We start from the raw sequence: 12897 nt of genomic DNA on the forward strand, positions 1-12897 counted from the left end.
AAATTTCCTGTCAGTTGGACCAACGGTTGCAGAGAAAATCATATTTATTCTGTGCGAACAAACAAACAGACAAACGGACAAATGGACTCAAATGCAATACCCTCCACTCAGGTGAGGGTAACTAGAACAGCACTCAGTAGAGAGCATACCTCCGCCTGGTTGGCCGTATCACTCAATGGTGCAGAATCAAAATTTCGTCAAAAATTAAATAATTCTCATGTCGGAATCCATATTCAGATCTTCACCAAAATCGAATCGATTCTTCTTTGTCACATACACAATATGTCCACCAAGTTTCGTCCAAATCCATCCGTAACTTTGAGATATCCCGCAATGTATCGTTTTTCGCCCTATCTCCCAATAGTGAAGAATCACGAAAGAAATTAGATAATTCTCATATCTGAATCCATATTCAGATCTTCACCAAAATCGAATCTATTTGCCCTTCCTTGTCAGACACCTAACCGGTCCACCAAGTTTCGTCCAAATCCATCCACAACTTTTTAAGATATCCTGCTATGTATCGTTTTTGACCCCATCTCACAATGGTGAAGAATCGCTTCAAAATTTCTAATAGCCGAATCCGGATCTTCACCAAAATCTAATCATTTCGTCCTTGTGATATACGCTACATCTCTGCCAAATTTCGTCCGAATCCGTAGACAACGTTTTGAGATATTTTGTTCACAAACAAACAAACAGACAGGGGGTGAATGGAGGATGAAATGCAAGTCCGAAGAAGATGCAATCGGGTGTCATGTCTTGGAGGCAAAGGAGTGAAGTTTCACAAAAATAAGGAAATAAACCAGGGGCAAGATGGTTTGTGCAACATATCATATATGGCCAATTAGGTTACGCTTCTGGTGGGAATATTTACTGACAAAGTTTGCAAAGCTGCATAACAGGAAAACTTCAGGGCAGTAACCCCAATTTGAGGTTATTGGATTCACTGTTCACATTCACAGGTAACATCAAAAGGACCTGGCAAGTCAGGATTGTGATTTCTTTCTCCGAGATACTTTGACCATTTCGTACAAAAATTTGGTTATAATAGTAGAGAGACGCCAAACTTTTATTCTGCAACTCAAAATAATAATAATCGTCATCATCATCATCAACCATACTCTATCAACCATCAACCATACTCATCATCAACCAACCCTACTCATCAACCATACTCAGCTAACCCGAAATAACCCAACTGCCAAAAACAAATAGCTTGAAACTAAAAAGTAAAATGTAGGTCACCATGGGCCCAGTAGGCAACTGTGATTCCACCCTCTATCAAAAGGTGGTAATTTACTAAATTACTTTTTGTGTAATGATAAAATGATGAGAAAGTAGCTTGAATGATCTCTCTTTGTCCTTAACCTAAAATCCTCTCTCCTTCACCGATGGCCTCGTACGTTTTCGTAGAGTCTCAAAAAACCCTTTATCGCACCAACAACCTGCTTTTGTGTTGAATCATGGTATACATTATAGCGTTAACGGCTCAACTAACATCGAGCATGTTGTGGCGGGAGGTTAAAATCCTGTGATGTACCAAAACGGTTTTAACTCCTGTGAAGACGTTCTGAATTATGGCGTACTATGCATGCATGGTTGTGAGGAAACAAACGACGACCTTAGCTCTGGTAAAACCAATGGGTTTATCCCCCACCCAAAAAAAACCAGGGGAAGATTTAATCTGACGGTGGGGAGTAGGATAGCATGATGCAAGGGAAAAATGACAAGGAACAACAAATAACTATGTACAATGAGGTAAAAGAAATCTAAAGAAATCTAAGGCGCCTCGGTCCAGACTCGATCACAGACGGGGAAAGGAAAGGAACACTGGGTGGCTTATCTCTCTCTGGTGTTGGAGGATGTCGAAGGCGCTGAGCAGACCCGAGCAGGCGGGACTAGCAGACAATGAAGAGGTGATTAGGGACAATGATGAACAGGCAGCAGACAAGCGAAGATCAGACACAGGGGGAAGGCAGGAAGGCAGACGAGCAAGGTACACGTGTCCTCTCTTGCAAGGTCCTCCTTCTCCTTGAGCACATTACCAATTATCCTCAGAACTGCTCGATCACAGGCGCACCAAACTCATGTGACACAGGCTCATCCTCTTGCTCTCTGGACTTTCCCCACACTCGGAGGCGTTCATCGCTCGGCCCCCTCTCTCTTCCTTGCCTGGCAAAGCCATCATGATCTGCCTCGCTCTCCTCTTTGCTCTTTTATTGCCACTCGGTGGATTACAAGAGGTTTTACACGTTTGATTTAACCTTAAGCCCTCACTATTTATTACAATGCACCACCTTCCGTATGGTGCACCTTCGAACAAGACAATACTCAAGCTGACTTGTCTCTGCTTATTACATTGAGATCAGCTAACTACTTGTACACGGACCATGCTACTCTATACACTTCAATCTGTACTCAGGTAATTGATATCCTCCCTCCCAACCCCTACAAACGTAACAATATATAATTCATGACTGACAGGTTCTTTGTTGATTTTCAAAACTAAATACACGCTCCCCAACTATCCTTCTTGAAATGGTTTCTTCGTGATATTTTTTCCGAATCTATACTCTTCGTGCGATTGATTTTCCGTTCTTTGCAAAGCTTACAATTTACCTGGTATTTCAAACCCTCTAGGCTTTAGTGCATAATGGGACTATTACAACACAAACAAGAAAGGTCCTCGGTGGAGCGCAAACATCCGCCATGCAATGCCTGATCCAGTTGAAAATATCGGGCCTAATAAAGTTTTTGCAATATCCTACGATATATCGTTTTGGCCCCATCTCTCAATAGTGAAGAATCACTTCAAAAATCGAAAAATTCTCATATCCGGATCCAGATTTGTATAGTCACCAAAATTGAATCAAATTGTCCGTCACAAAGCCATCCTGTCCACCAAGTTTCTTCCGAATCCATCCATAACTTTTTGGGAGCACGTGGTGTCTATCTCTCAATGGTGAAGAATTACTTTAAAATTTTGAGTAACCGGATCCAGATCTTCAGCAAATTCTAATCAATTTGTTCTAGTCACGCTCCCAACCTGTCCACCAAATTTCACCCAAATCAATCCACAAATCTTTCAGATATCCTGCACACAAACAGACAGATGGGGTGAAAATATCATCTCCGTCCACCTTAGGTGGGTGGAGGTAACGATGCACCGATCACTCAAACGGACAAATACATTCAAGCATCACTCGCTACAGAATAAGTTCCACATCAACCACTTAAGGAAGTTGAATGGAACGTCTTCTTCTTAAATTAAATTAGAATGTTAAGTTCACCTGGTTCTGCCGAAGCATGGACACTTGCTTCTGCAGCGAGATGTTCTCCTCTTCCAGTTCAGACACGTCCTGTGCCAGTCGTGTTTCTCTAGCCTTCCACTCCTTCAGCTCGTCTCGTAGTTGGGATCGTTGCAGCTCTATTTCCTCGAGTCTCTGCCAGACACGATGCAACCTTTCACTTCTCCAAGCTGCACTCAGTCATATTACCGAGTCAATCGAGAACCTCCCTCGTGTGACATCGGAGGAGATTATACAAAGATATACTATGGAATTTAGACACACGAGGTCCATCATGTCATCATGCCTGACCATACACCGTTTAATTAACTCATCAATTTGCTTATCTTATTTGCAATACCCACAACCTAAATTATAGAAGAGACAGCCAACCTTATATCTTCATCAGAAGGATGGTGTGTTGGCACTGCGTGAATAAAACAGTTCATTGTTGAGTTGAACAGTGTTGCGTATCGAACCCAGGTAAGCTCAATGATAAACAAGTCACCAATGGAGCTGTCCTGCTGTATCAAACGATCAAACAAAAGGAAATTCCAGATTCTATAAACCCAAATTTACCAATGTCTATTTTGTTTGGAAACAATTCCCGACAATTAGGGGCTGTATTCAAAATGTACCATCAGTGATGATATGCTCAATGCTGACAAATCCCAAGATTAATATCCACAAAGTTCTTCAATCTTATGTACTGAACACCACCATCCCTCCTCCTCTTCCTCAATCAACAAGCCAAAGCCATTGATGCGCAATTGGCATGCGCAAGATTGGAGGTCTCGTCTCTTCAAAGCTGTCCACGCACGCTCGCTTTCGAAGTTAAGTAACTTTTCACAATTGTGTTTTTGTCGAAACTGGTCTTGTATGTACCTATTGGGGTGTCTTTAATAGTATTCTTGGCGTTGGTTTTTCATACCTGCGTACAGAATCGTCGGTCTTTCTCATCGTGCATTCTGAGGCCTAAGTGTAGTACTAGGCTACTGTGTCCAACCTTGGCTTTAGGCTTTGTTTTTGTCTCAGCGGTTCTCCGATCGCGCTGCAATTTTTTTCCGGTCTCTGTTTTTCACGGTCTTTTCATCGCATACTTCCTTGTTTTAAAATCTCAAAAAAAAAAAAAAAACCCAAAAACATTTCCTTCCGTTTTTATTCGTTTATTCGTTCTTAGTTGTTTGTTCGTTCATTCTTCGACCACGCTGTTTGTGCTCACGTTGTTAAAAAATGTCTCATCTGAACCCTGAAGACCTGTATTCTGTCATATTCTATAACACCTTTTTCTTCTTCTTCTATAAAAGGATGCTTTCGACTTGCTCACCAAATCCATTCATTCCAAAAAAAAATTCCATCTCTTATAGTGCATCTTTCATTCATTCCCTAAACTCTCCAGCACTCCATCCTCCCTCCAGCGTCCTCAAACGTATTTTTGACTCGAATGTCTCAAGAAACTCATTTTGCAATAAATGTTCGTTTCCCATTAATCGTACATTTTTCAAAATCCTATCACCCCAAAATCCCATTTCCCATCACCCCTCCCCTCTAAATCTACCCCCTTGCCCATCCCCTCCAAATCATCCCCATCACCCATCTCTTTCAAATCTTCCCCCTTGCCCCTCCCCTCCAAATCTTCCCAATCACCCATTCCTTTCAAATCTCCCCCCACACCCCTCCCCTCCTAGACTCCCCTCTCACCTCTCCCCCTCAAAGCGTCCTCCCCGCTTCTTCCCCCTTCCAACTTTCACCTTCATCTCCCTCAACCTTCTGCCTCGCTCTTCCCCCTCGTCAAATAACACCTCACTGCGCCTCTCCCAATCACCATCAAACCTTTTGTCTGCCCCATCCTTCCCTTTCTCCGAGATATTCTGTAATCTCTGACACACCTTCAACAGCTCTCCCTACCTCTTCCTCCTCTTCCACATCCTACCCTACCGCTCCCCCCCCCCCTGTTCTGTATCCGATGCTCCCCCTTCCTCTTCCTTAACAGTATGGACCTCAAACATCCGGGGCCTTCGCTCAAACATGTCTGATCTCTCCATACAGGTTGCTTCTGACAAACCAGACGTGATCTGCTTAACAGAAACTTTCCTCCTTCATGATGTCTCTGATTCCTTGGTATCTCTCCCAGGTTACTCCCTACTCTGGTATGATAGACCTGAGCCTCGTCCTGGAGGTGGGGTTGCTATCTTTATAAAAAACTCTCTTCCTCACTCGCCCTGCACTGCCCTCTCTCCACCTCACCCCCAAGAATACCTTTGGCTACGGCTTCCCCTTCGCTCCCACCTTTTGTTCATATGTGTGTTGTACCGTCCACCAAACAGTGATGACTCCATCTACATCTCGCTGTCTGAGAATATGGACCAACTTCTATCTACCCATCCCAACTCTCTCTTCCTCATATGTGGTGATTTCAACTGTCACCATGCCAGTTGGCTGGGTGTGGGTACCTCTCTCACCAGCCATGGCTCTTCAGCAAAGGACTTCTGTGACTCACTGGGACTGACACAATCTGTCAATTTCCCGACCCGGATTTCAGTCAACGGAGCATCTTCTCTTCTGGACTTGGTTATGACCAACTTCCCTGAAAATGTCTGCTGCTCTTCTTCTGCTCCAATCGGCTCTTCTGATCATGTGCTTGTTAAAGTGGACATCTCTCTGACCATTCTCAGAGAGCCTCCTCAGCGTCGACGAGTCTGGCATTTCACTCAGGCCAATTGGCACGGTCTTCAAGCAGCCATCAATCATCTGGACTGGTCTCCCATCTCTACTGCCTCTGACATAAATTCTTCCTGGGAATTCTTCCAAAGCAAACTGCTCTCTCTCATGCACAGATTTATCCCATCTCGTCTTCTGTTGTCATACCCTTCCTCCCGTCCATGGTACACGGAATCTTGTGGTGAGGCTATTGCCCAGAAACAACTTGCTTTCGTCTCCTGGAAAGCAAATCCAACGGAAGGAAATCTCATTTCCTTTCACAAAGCCCGAAACAAGTGTGTGTCCACCCTCAGGAGAGCCAGGAAACAATATCTCTCCATTCTCAGGACCGAACTCTCTTATCTGTCTCCCTCTTCCAAATCCTGGTGGCGTCTGGTCAAATCTGTTTCTGGTGTTTGTTCCCCCTCCATCCCCTCCCTCACCTCAAATGGCCACACGGCTGACTCCGCACGTGAAAAAGCTGAATGCCTCAACTCTGTGTTTGCCTCTAAATCTTGTGTCCCAAACCCATTAACAAACCCAAACAAACCTGTACCCACCGTACCCAGTCGTACCCAGCTGCTCCTGGACTCTGTGTCCTTTCCTCCTGACAAGGTGGAAAAGTTTCTGTCAACCCTCGACTCGGATTCAGCAACTGGACCTGACGGCATCAGCCCACGGGTCCTAAAATCCTGTTCTTCCGCTCTTTCACTCCCTCTCTCTGTTCTCTTCACCCTCTCTTTTGCTCAAGGTCATCTTCCATCTGCTTGGAAATCTGCCAACATCACCGCTTTGCACAAAAAAGGTGCAAAAACAGATCCCAGCAACTACAGACCAATCAGCCTTCTCCCAATTATCAGCAAAGTCATGGAATCCATCATTGCTTCAGATATGAAATCTTTCCTCTTCTCCAATGGCTTGATCTCTGATCATCAATTTGGTTTCAGACCTGGACACTCTACTCTGGACATGCTGCTTCTGCTTTCTCAACAATGGATGGAGGTCCTCAATGCCAAACAGGAAATTAGAGCTGTCTCCCTTGACATATCACGTGCCTTCGATACGGTCTGGCACCCCGCTCTGCTCACCAAACTCTCCTCTTTTGGTATCCATGGAAATCTCCACGCATGGCTGGCGGACTTCCTCTCTAGTCGTAGTCAACGTGTGGCCCTGAATGGGTTTCTCTCATCTCCTCTTCCTGTTCAGGCTGGAGTTCCACAAGGCAGTGTTCTAGGCCCTGTGCTTTTTCTGGTCTTCATCAATGATCTCTCTGACTCTCTTGAAAATCCTCTGTATCTCTTTGCTGATGACTCTACTCTCTGTCGCTCCATTCCTCATCCCTCAGATCGGCAGTCTCCTGCCTCCTCACTCTCTGCAGACCTGGACAAAATCACAGACTGGGCAAACAAGTGGAACATGTCTTTCAATCCTGACAAATCTCACACTCTTACGATGTCTCTCCGAAAAGACCGACTGGACAACCCTCCCATCCACTTTCTGAATAATCCTCTCCAAGAAGTTCTGTCACTCAAGCTTTTGGGTCTCTCTATCTGCCATGATCTTTCCTGGGAACACCACATTTCAAATCTGCCCTCCAAAGCCAGTCGCCGACTGGGCATCCTCCGTCGTGCGAAGTCCTTCCTTGGCACACCTGAGCTCCTCACCACATACAAGGCTTTCATCCGCAGCTCAATGGAATACTGCTCTCCCCTCTGGGCTGGTGCTCCTGCCTCACACCTAGCTCGTCTTCACGCTGTTGAAACCAAAGCATTCAGAATCATTGGAATCTCCCGCGATGAAGCTAACTCCAAGGGCCTCTCACTCACTCACCGCAGGCAGGTTTGGTGGTCTTTCCATCTTCTACCGACTCCTCTCTGGCCTTGCCCCCCCAGCTCTCTCTGGGCTCTGTCCCGCAAATATTCCTACAGGTCGCACAAGATCTGCCTGCAACCCTCTTATGGTCAAACTGCCAAAATCAAGACTCTCTGCTCACCTTCACTCCTTCATTCCTCTTTTCTCCCGCCTCTGGAACAAACTCCCTCACTCTCTTCAATCCCACTCCACCCTCCAGGTCTTTAAAACAGCTGTTCACCACCATCTCTTATCTTCCCCCATCCAAAACCTTGATCTTTTCTACCCCCGCTAATTTCACCCCAATTCCACTTTTTTGAAATACCAACTTCTGCCCTGGAAGTCATTGGTGTCCTTGTGTTTTATACTTCTCCCTCCACCCCCCCCCCCCTTCCCATGACTCCTCCCCCCAAGCCCTCTCCCTTCCACACATCTCCCTGCTCTCAAATGTTGTGTTTGTGTGCTTCACCTTCTCTCCCCATCTTGTTTTCCACTCCCGCTTTTTGTGTTTCGTTTGTCTGGTTGATTTGTTTGTGAAGTAAATGTTAGCTCTTTCGATTGTTAAATGTTAGTAAATGTTCGATTCAGTTTACAAAAAAAAAACAAAAAAACAACCTGTCGTCCTCAAATCAGTTTGAACCGACTCATGTAATAGGAACATTCACCATGGATTTTTAACAACATTAATATGCATCGGTAGTTCAAATATGACCTGGATAGTTGTACCTTGGGCTGGCAAATCTGAGTTTAAATCCCGATCCGGCTATGAATCATTACGGGCAGACTTGGTTCATCGATGCGTGTGCCCAGTTTAAGGTCCCTTGAAGGATCCTTAAAGTGGGCCTTTTGTCTGCCGGCTCTGGTTGGTGGATTTTAAATATCCCATAGTGTCTGCCGAGGAAGAGTATGCGAGTCATCACCGGCACCCTGAACAAATTACAAATTCATGTCACCTTCAATCGAACCTCAGCTGTGGCCAGTCGGATCATGAAATAACTTTGGCCAACATTTCCGGACAGACCCGACTAGAAGGTGGAAATAACTTGGGCCATCAAAAATGTAGTTGATGGTAGTCATTGTAGAACTATTACTTTGTTTGGCAATCACCACCACATTCATGCGTACACACCATACATTTTGACAGGATTAATGTTTTCATTAATCAGACATTTGATAACCATTAGCTGTTCCATCCTGTTACCTCGCTTGGCATCATCTCGATGTCTTCAACGTATTGGTTTATAACATGATAAGGAGCAATGCTTTCAATAATCGGTGATCGACGAGGAGGAAGAGAGAGGAAGAGAGGGGGATCAAAATATTTTTGCAATTGGCATACTAAGAGTGAATGTATATACAGACTTGGCATTTAATATGGAATATTTTTTTTGTGGGGGTGAACTTACTTTTCAAGATGTCTTAGAACCAAAAGTTCTTTGGAATTATGTTGAAATTATTCTAGATTTTGTTAATGTGACCTTTAAAAGAAACAAAAACCACATTTGACATTTCGAAACAAATAAATTGATCCTTGAAAGTGATGTAAACTGATATCGAACTCAATTTATGGACAGTACTGTGTTAAACTTCTGTACGTTTTCCAGAAGTATCTCTTTATTTTGCACATTAGCCAAATTTTTTTTTAACAAAAACAAAAGTTAAATTACGACTGGGATTACGGACAGTAAAATTACAGTTCAGTACTTCGTGTAACCCCCACGAGCATTCAGGAGAGCACGTACACGTGGAGGCATGCTGTTCACGAGATTTGCCAAGGTTTGGACAGGAATCGCTTGCCATGCAGTGACAATAGCCTGTTGCAATTCATGCACAGAGGTCGGCTGCTGGTCCAAGTTGTCGATTTGACGTGTTAATTCTGCCCACAAGTTCTCTATCGGATTCATATCCGGGGACATGGCAGGCCACTCCATATGCTCTACACCACGGTCAGCAAGAAAGTGTTGGATCATGCGAGCACGATTAGGCCGTGCATTGTCATCTTGGAAGACAAAGTTTCCTCCAAAGGCTGCACGAGCAAATGGAAGCAATGTTTCTTCCAGAATGGCCCTGTACTTGAACTGGTTCAGGTTTCCATTCAGAACAACCAGGTCAGTTTTGCCCCCTGCATGAAAAGCAGCCCAAACGGTCACCCCACCACCTCCAGCTTGGACTCTTGGCACTATACAATCTTTGTTGTAGGCTTCATGCACTTGTCTGCGCACTTGGACGCGGCCATCTTGACGATAGACCAGAAATCTAGACTCGTCACTGAAGATCACGTGATTCCAGTGTCCTGGCTGCCATTGACGGTGCTCTCTGGCCCACTGCAATCGGCGCTGGCGGTGTTGTCTGGTCAGGCGTGGCTTTCTCAGGGGACGCCTGGCACGATTGCCTGCTTGAACCAGTCGTTGGTTGACTAGCCTTCTGGATACAGGCACATTTGTCAGTTGCTGCCACTCAGCCCTAAGCCGATTAGCTGACTTGGTACGGCCATTGCGGAGTAACCGGTGCAGCTGGCGATCATCCCTCCTTGTGGTTCTGCGGGGACGTCCTGGCCTCGGTATTGGAGTGGGGACACCCCTCTGAGCATTTCGTTTCAGGATCTTTGACACCTGACCTTGAGTGATGCCATACAGCCGAGCAATAGCACGCTGTTTCATGCCGTAATTTCGTAAAGCCACCACTCCATGACAAACAGCATTGTCGAGTTGACGGACCATCTCCAGAGGAAGCGGCAAGAACTTTTGGAGACGTGCAGCAGTTGTTTTCCACTAATACAGAACGCAACAACCCTTGTATACCCGACTGTGAAGCCAATCATCAAATGCACCTGTCAGTACATTTTGCCACGCCACCTGTGATATAATCCTGTTGTTGACTTCTTGCTGCGACAGACAATCAGTGACATGGTTCTTTTAACAAATAAATCACCAAAGTGTAAAAGAAACTCACCAGATTGATATACTGAGTTAAGAAAGTAAACCCAAGGCAAGGGAAAAAAAAAAAATTCCATATTAAATGCCAAGTCTGTATTAACATGGCTTGTGTGCATTATTGATATATAAATAATGGCTAATTCCATGTCAATATTGCCATCTGTAGATGAATAATGCTCTTCTGTTATTTTCAGAATCATTCAATGATGGACTCTTTCAAACCTTGAGCAACATGCAGTCATCACCTTTTTGTACAAAGAATGATGCACAGAAAAGCAAATATATGGACGTACAGTTGCCATGTTAGGGAACAATGGCCTCATTATACCACAATGGCACCATAGGTGAAGGAGTTTAAATATGACAGAGACTGGATCAAAGATGACCGCAGGTCTTGGATGACCCTGGGAAAGGACCAGTACAAAACCAAATTGCTGCTTTAAAAAAAATTCTTTTTCATACAGAATCGAGGCTCATGGAACAACTAACACATTAAACATGAAAACATGCACGGACACATAAAACATACAATGAAGGGAGCAGGAGACAAGAGGGGGAGAGAGAGGGAAGCAAACAAGCACAACAGTAGAGAACAAGGACGTCGGTAGATCTGTGGAAGGGGGACGGCTCAAAAGGTTATGGACGGATTCGGATGAAAGTTGTTGGACAGGTTGGGTGTGTGACAAGAATTGATTAGATTTCAGTGAAGATCCAGATTCGATAGTTTTTTTAAATTTTCAAGTGATTATTCACAATTGAGAGAGCCAAGAACGATGTAGATAGAGCACGGTATTTACCTCCACCACAGAAGTTGGCCAAAGGTTGTGTTTTCACCCTGTCAGTGTGAATCAGATATCTCAAAAAGTTGTGTACGGATTGGGATTCAGACGAAATTTGGTGGGGAGGTTGGGTGTGTGACAAGGACGAAATGATTCGATTTTGGTGAAGATACGGATCTGGATATGACTGATCAGTGGAATACAAAACGTAAACTGTTCAGCCTGGCGGAGGGAGGTATGCTGTCTAGTTTATAAATTATGTAGTCCAAACTTTATAGATGTACTCACATTGTAATGGTACAGTACTGTACATTCAGATTCAGACGAAACTTGGTGGACAATTTGTGTGTGTGACAAGGAAGAATCGATTCAATTTTGGTGAAGATCCAGATCCGGCTGGTAGAATTTTTAAGCGATTCTTCACCATTGAGTGATAGGGCCAAAAAAAACAATATAGAGCACGGTATTTCAAAGTTGTGGACGGATTATGACAAAACTAGATGGATGATTTGGTTAGGCAACAAGAACAAGCGATTCGATTTTGAATCGGATCCGGATCTAGATCCAGCCTATCGGTGGGATACAAAATGTAATCTGTTCTGCCTGATGAAGGTATGTGCACCACCGATTGTCATTCTTGTACCAAATGTTTTCGAAGAGTTATGACTAAACTTGGTGGAGGAATTGGGAAGTTTTTATTATTTTTTTGTATACATAATCGAGGCTCGTGAAAGAGCTAACATTTATCACACAAACAAATCAAACAGGCAAACAAACAAAGTATATAAAAAGGGGAGCGGTAGACAAGATGGGGAGAGAAGGGGAAGCACATAAACACAACATTTGAGAGCAGGATCATCGGGAATGTGTGGGAGGGAGAGGGCTTGGGGGGAGGCGGTGTGGGAAGGGGGCGGGGGGGGGGGGGAGTGGGAGAAGTATAAACACAAGGACACAAAGGACTTCCAGGTAAGAAGCTGGTATAAATTGACAAGATTGACAACAACAAGCAAATTTGATTTTTGGTTAAGTTTCGGATACAGATCCTGCCTATGAATGGGATATAAAACGTAAATTGTCCAGCCCAGCAGAGGTATGTGCTCTACTAAGTACTGTTGTAGTTATTATTATTATTATTATTATCAAGGAGTTGTGGCGGACACAAAAGCCCACTGGCGTGGTGACATCATTCCACGCACCAAGTGGGCGGTGGCCACGCCCGAGGGGTAGGCGTGGCCTCATGATATACACCGGGCGACCAGCCCGGAGGAGTTCAGTGTTACAGTGTAGTCTTACAATAAAGACGTTTATATGTTACCGCTTGTCCGCTTCCTCCTTGCTCAC

General features: G+C 44.5%; 1 protein-coding gene across 1 annotated transcript in view; it reads right to left on the reverse strand.

Moving 5' to 3' along the window:
* Window positions 1-12897, reverse strand: part of LOC137437204 (protein bicaudal D homolog 2-like) — a 200082-nt gene that overhangs the window by 21271 nt on the left and 165914 nt on the right. The window contains exon 3 of the mRNA XM_068131569.2: window positions 3294-3446. Within this exon, the coding sequence (XP_067987670.2) occupies window positions 3294-3446 (153 nt within the window). The remainder of the gene's footprint in view (window positions 1-3293; window positions 3447-12897) is intronic.

Source organism: Myxine glutinosa, chromosome 12, assembly GCF_964187855.1.
Source record: "Myxine glutinosa chromosome 12, kmMyxGlut1.1, whole genome shotgun sequence".
NCBI classification, from domain to species: domain Eukaryota; kingdom Metazoa; phylum Chordata; class Myxini; order Myxiniformes; family Myxinidae; genus Myxine; species Myxine glutinosa.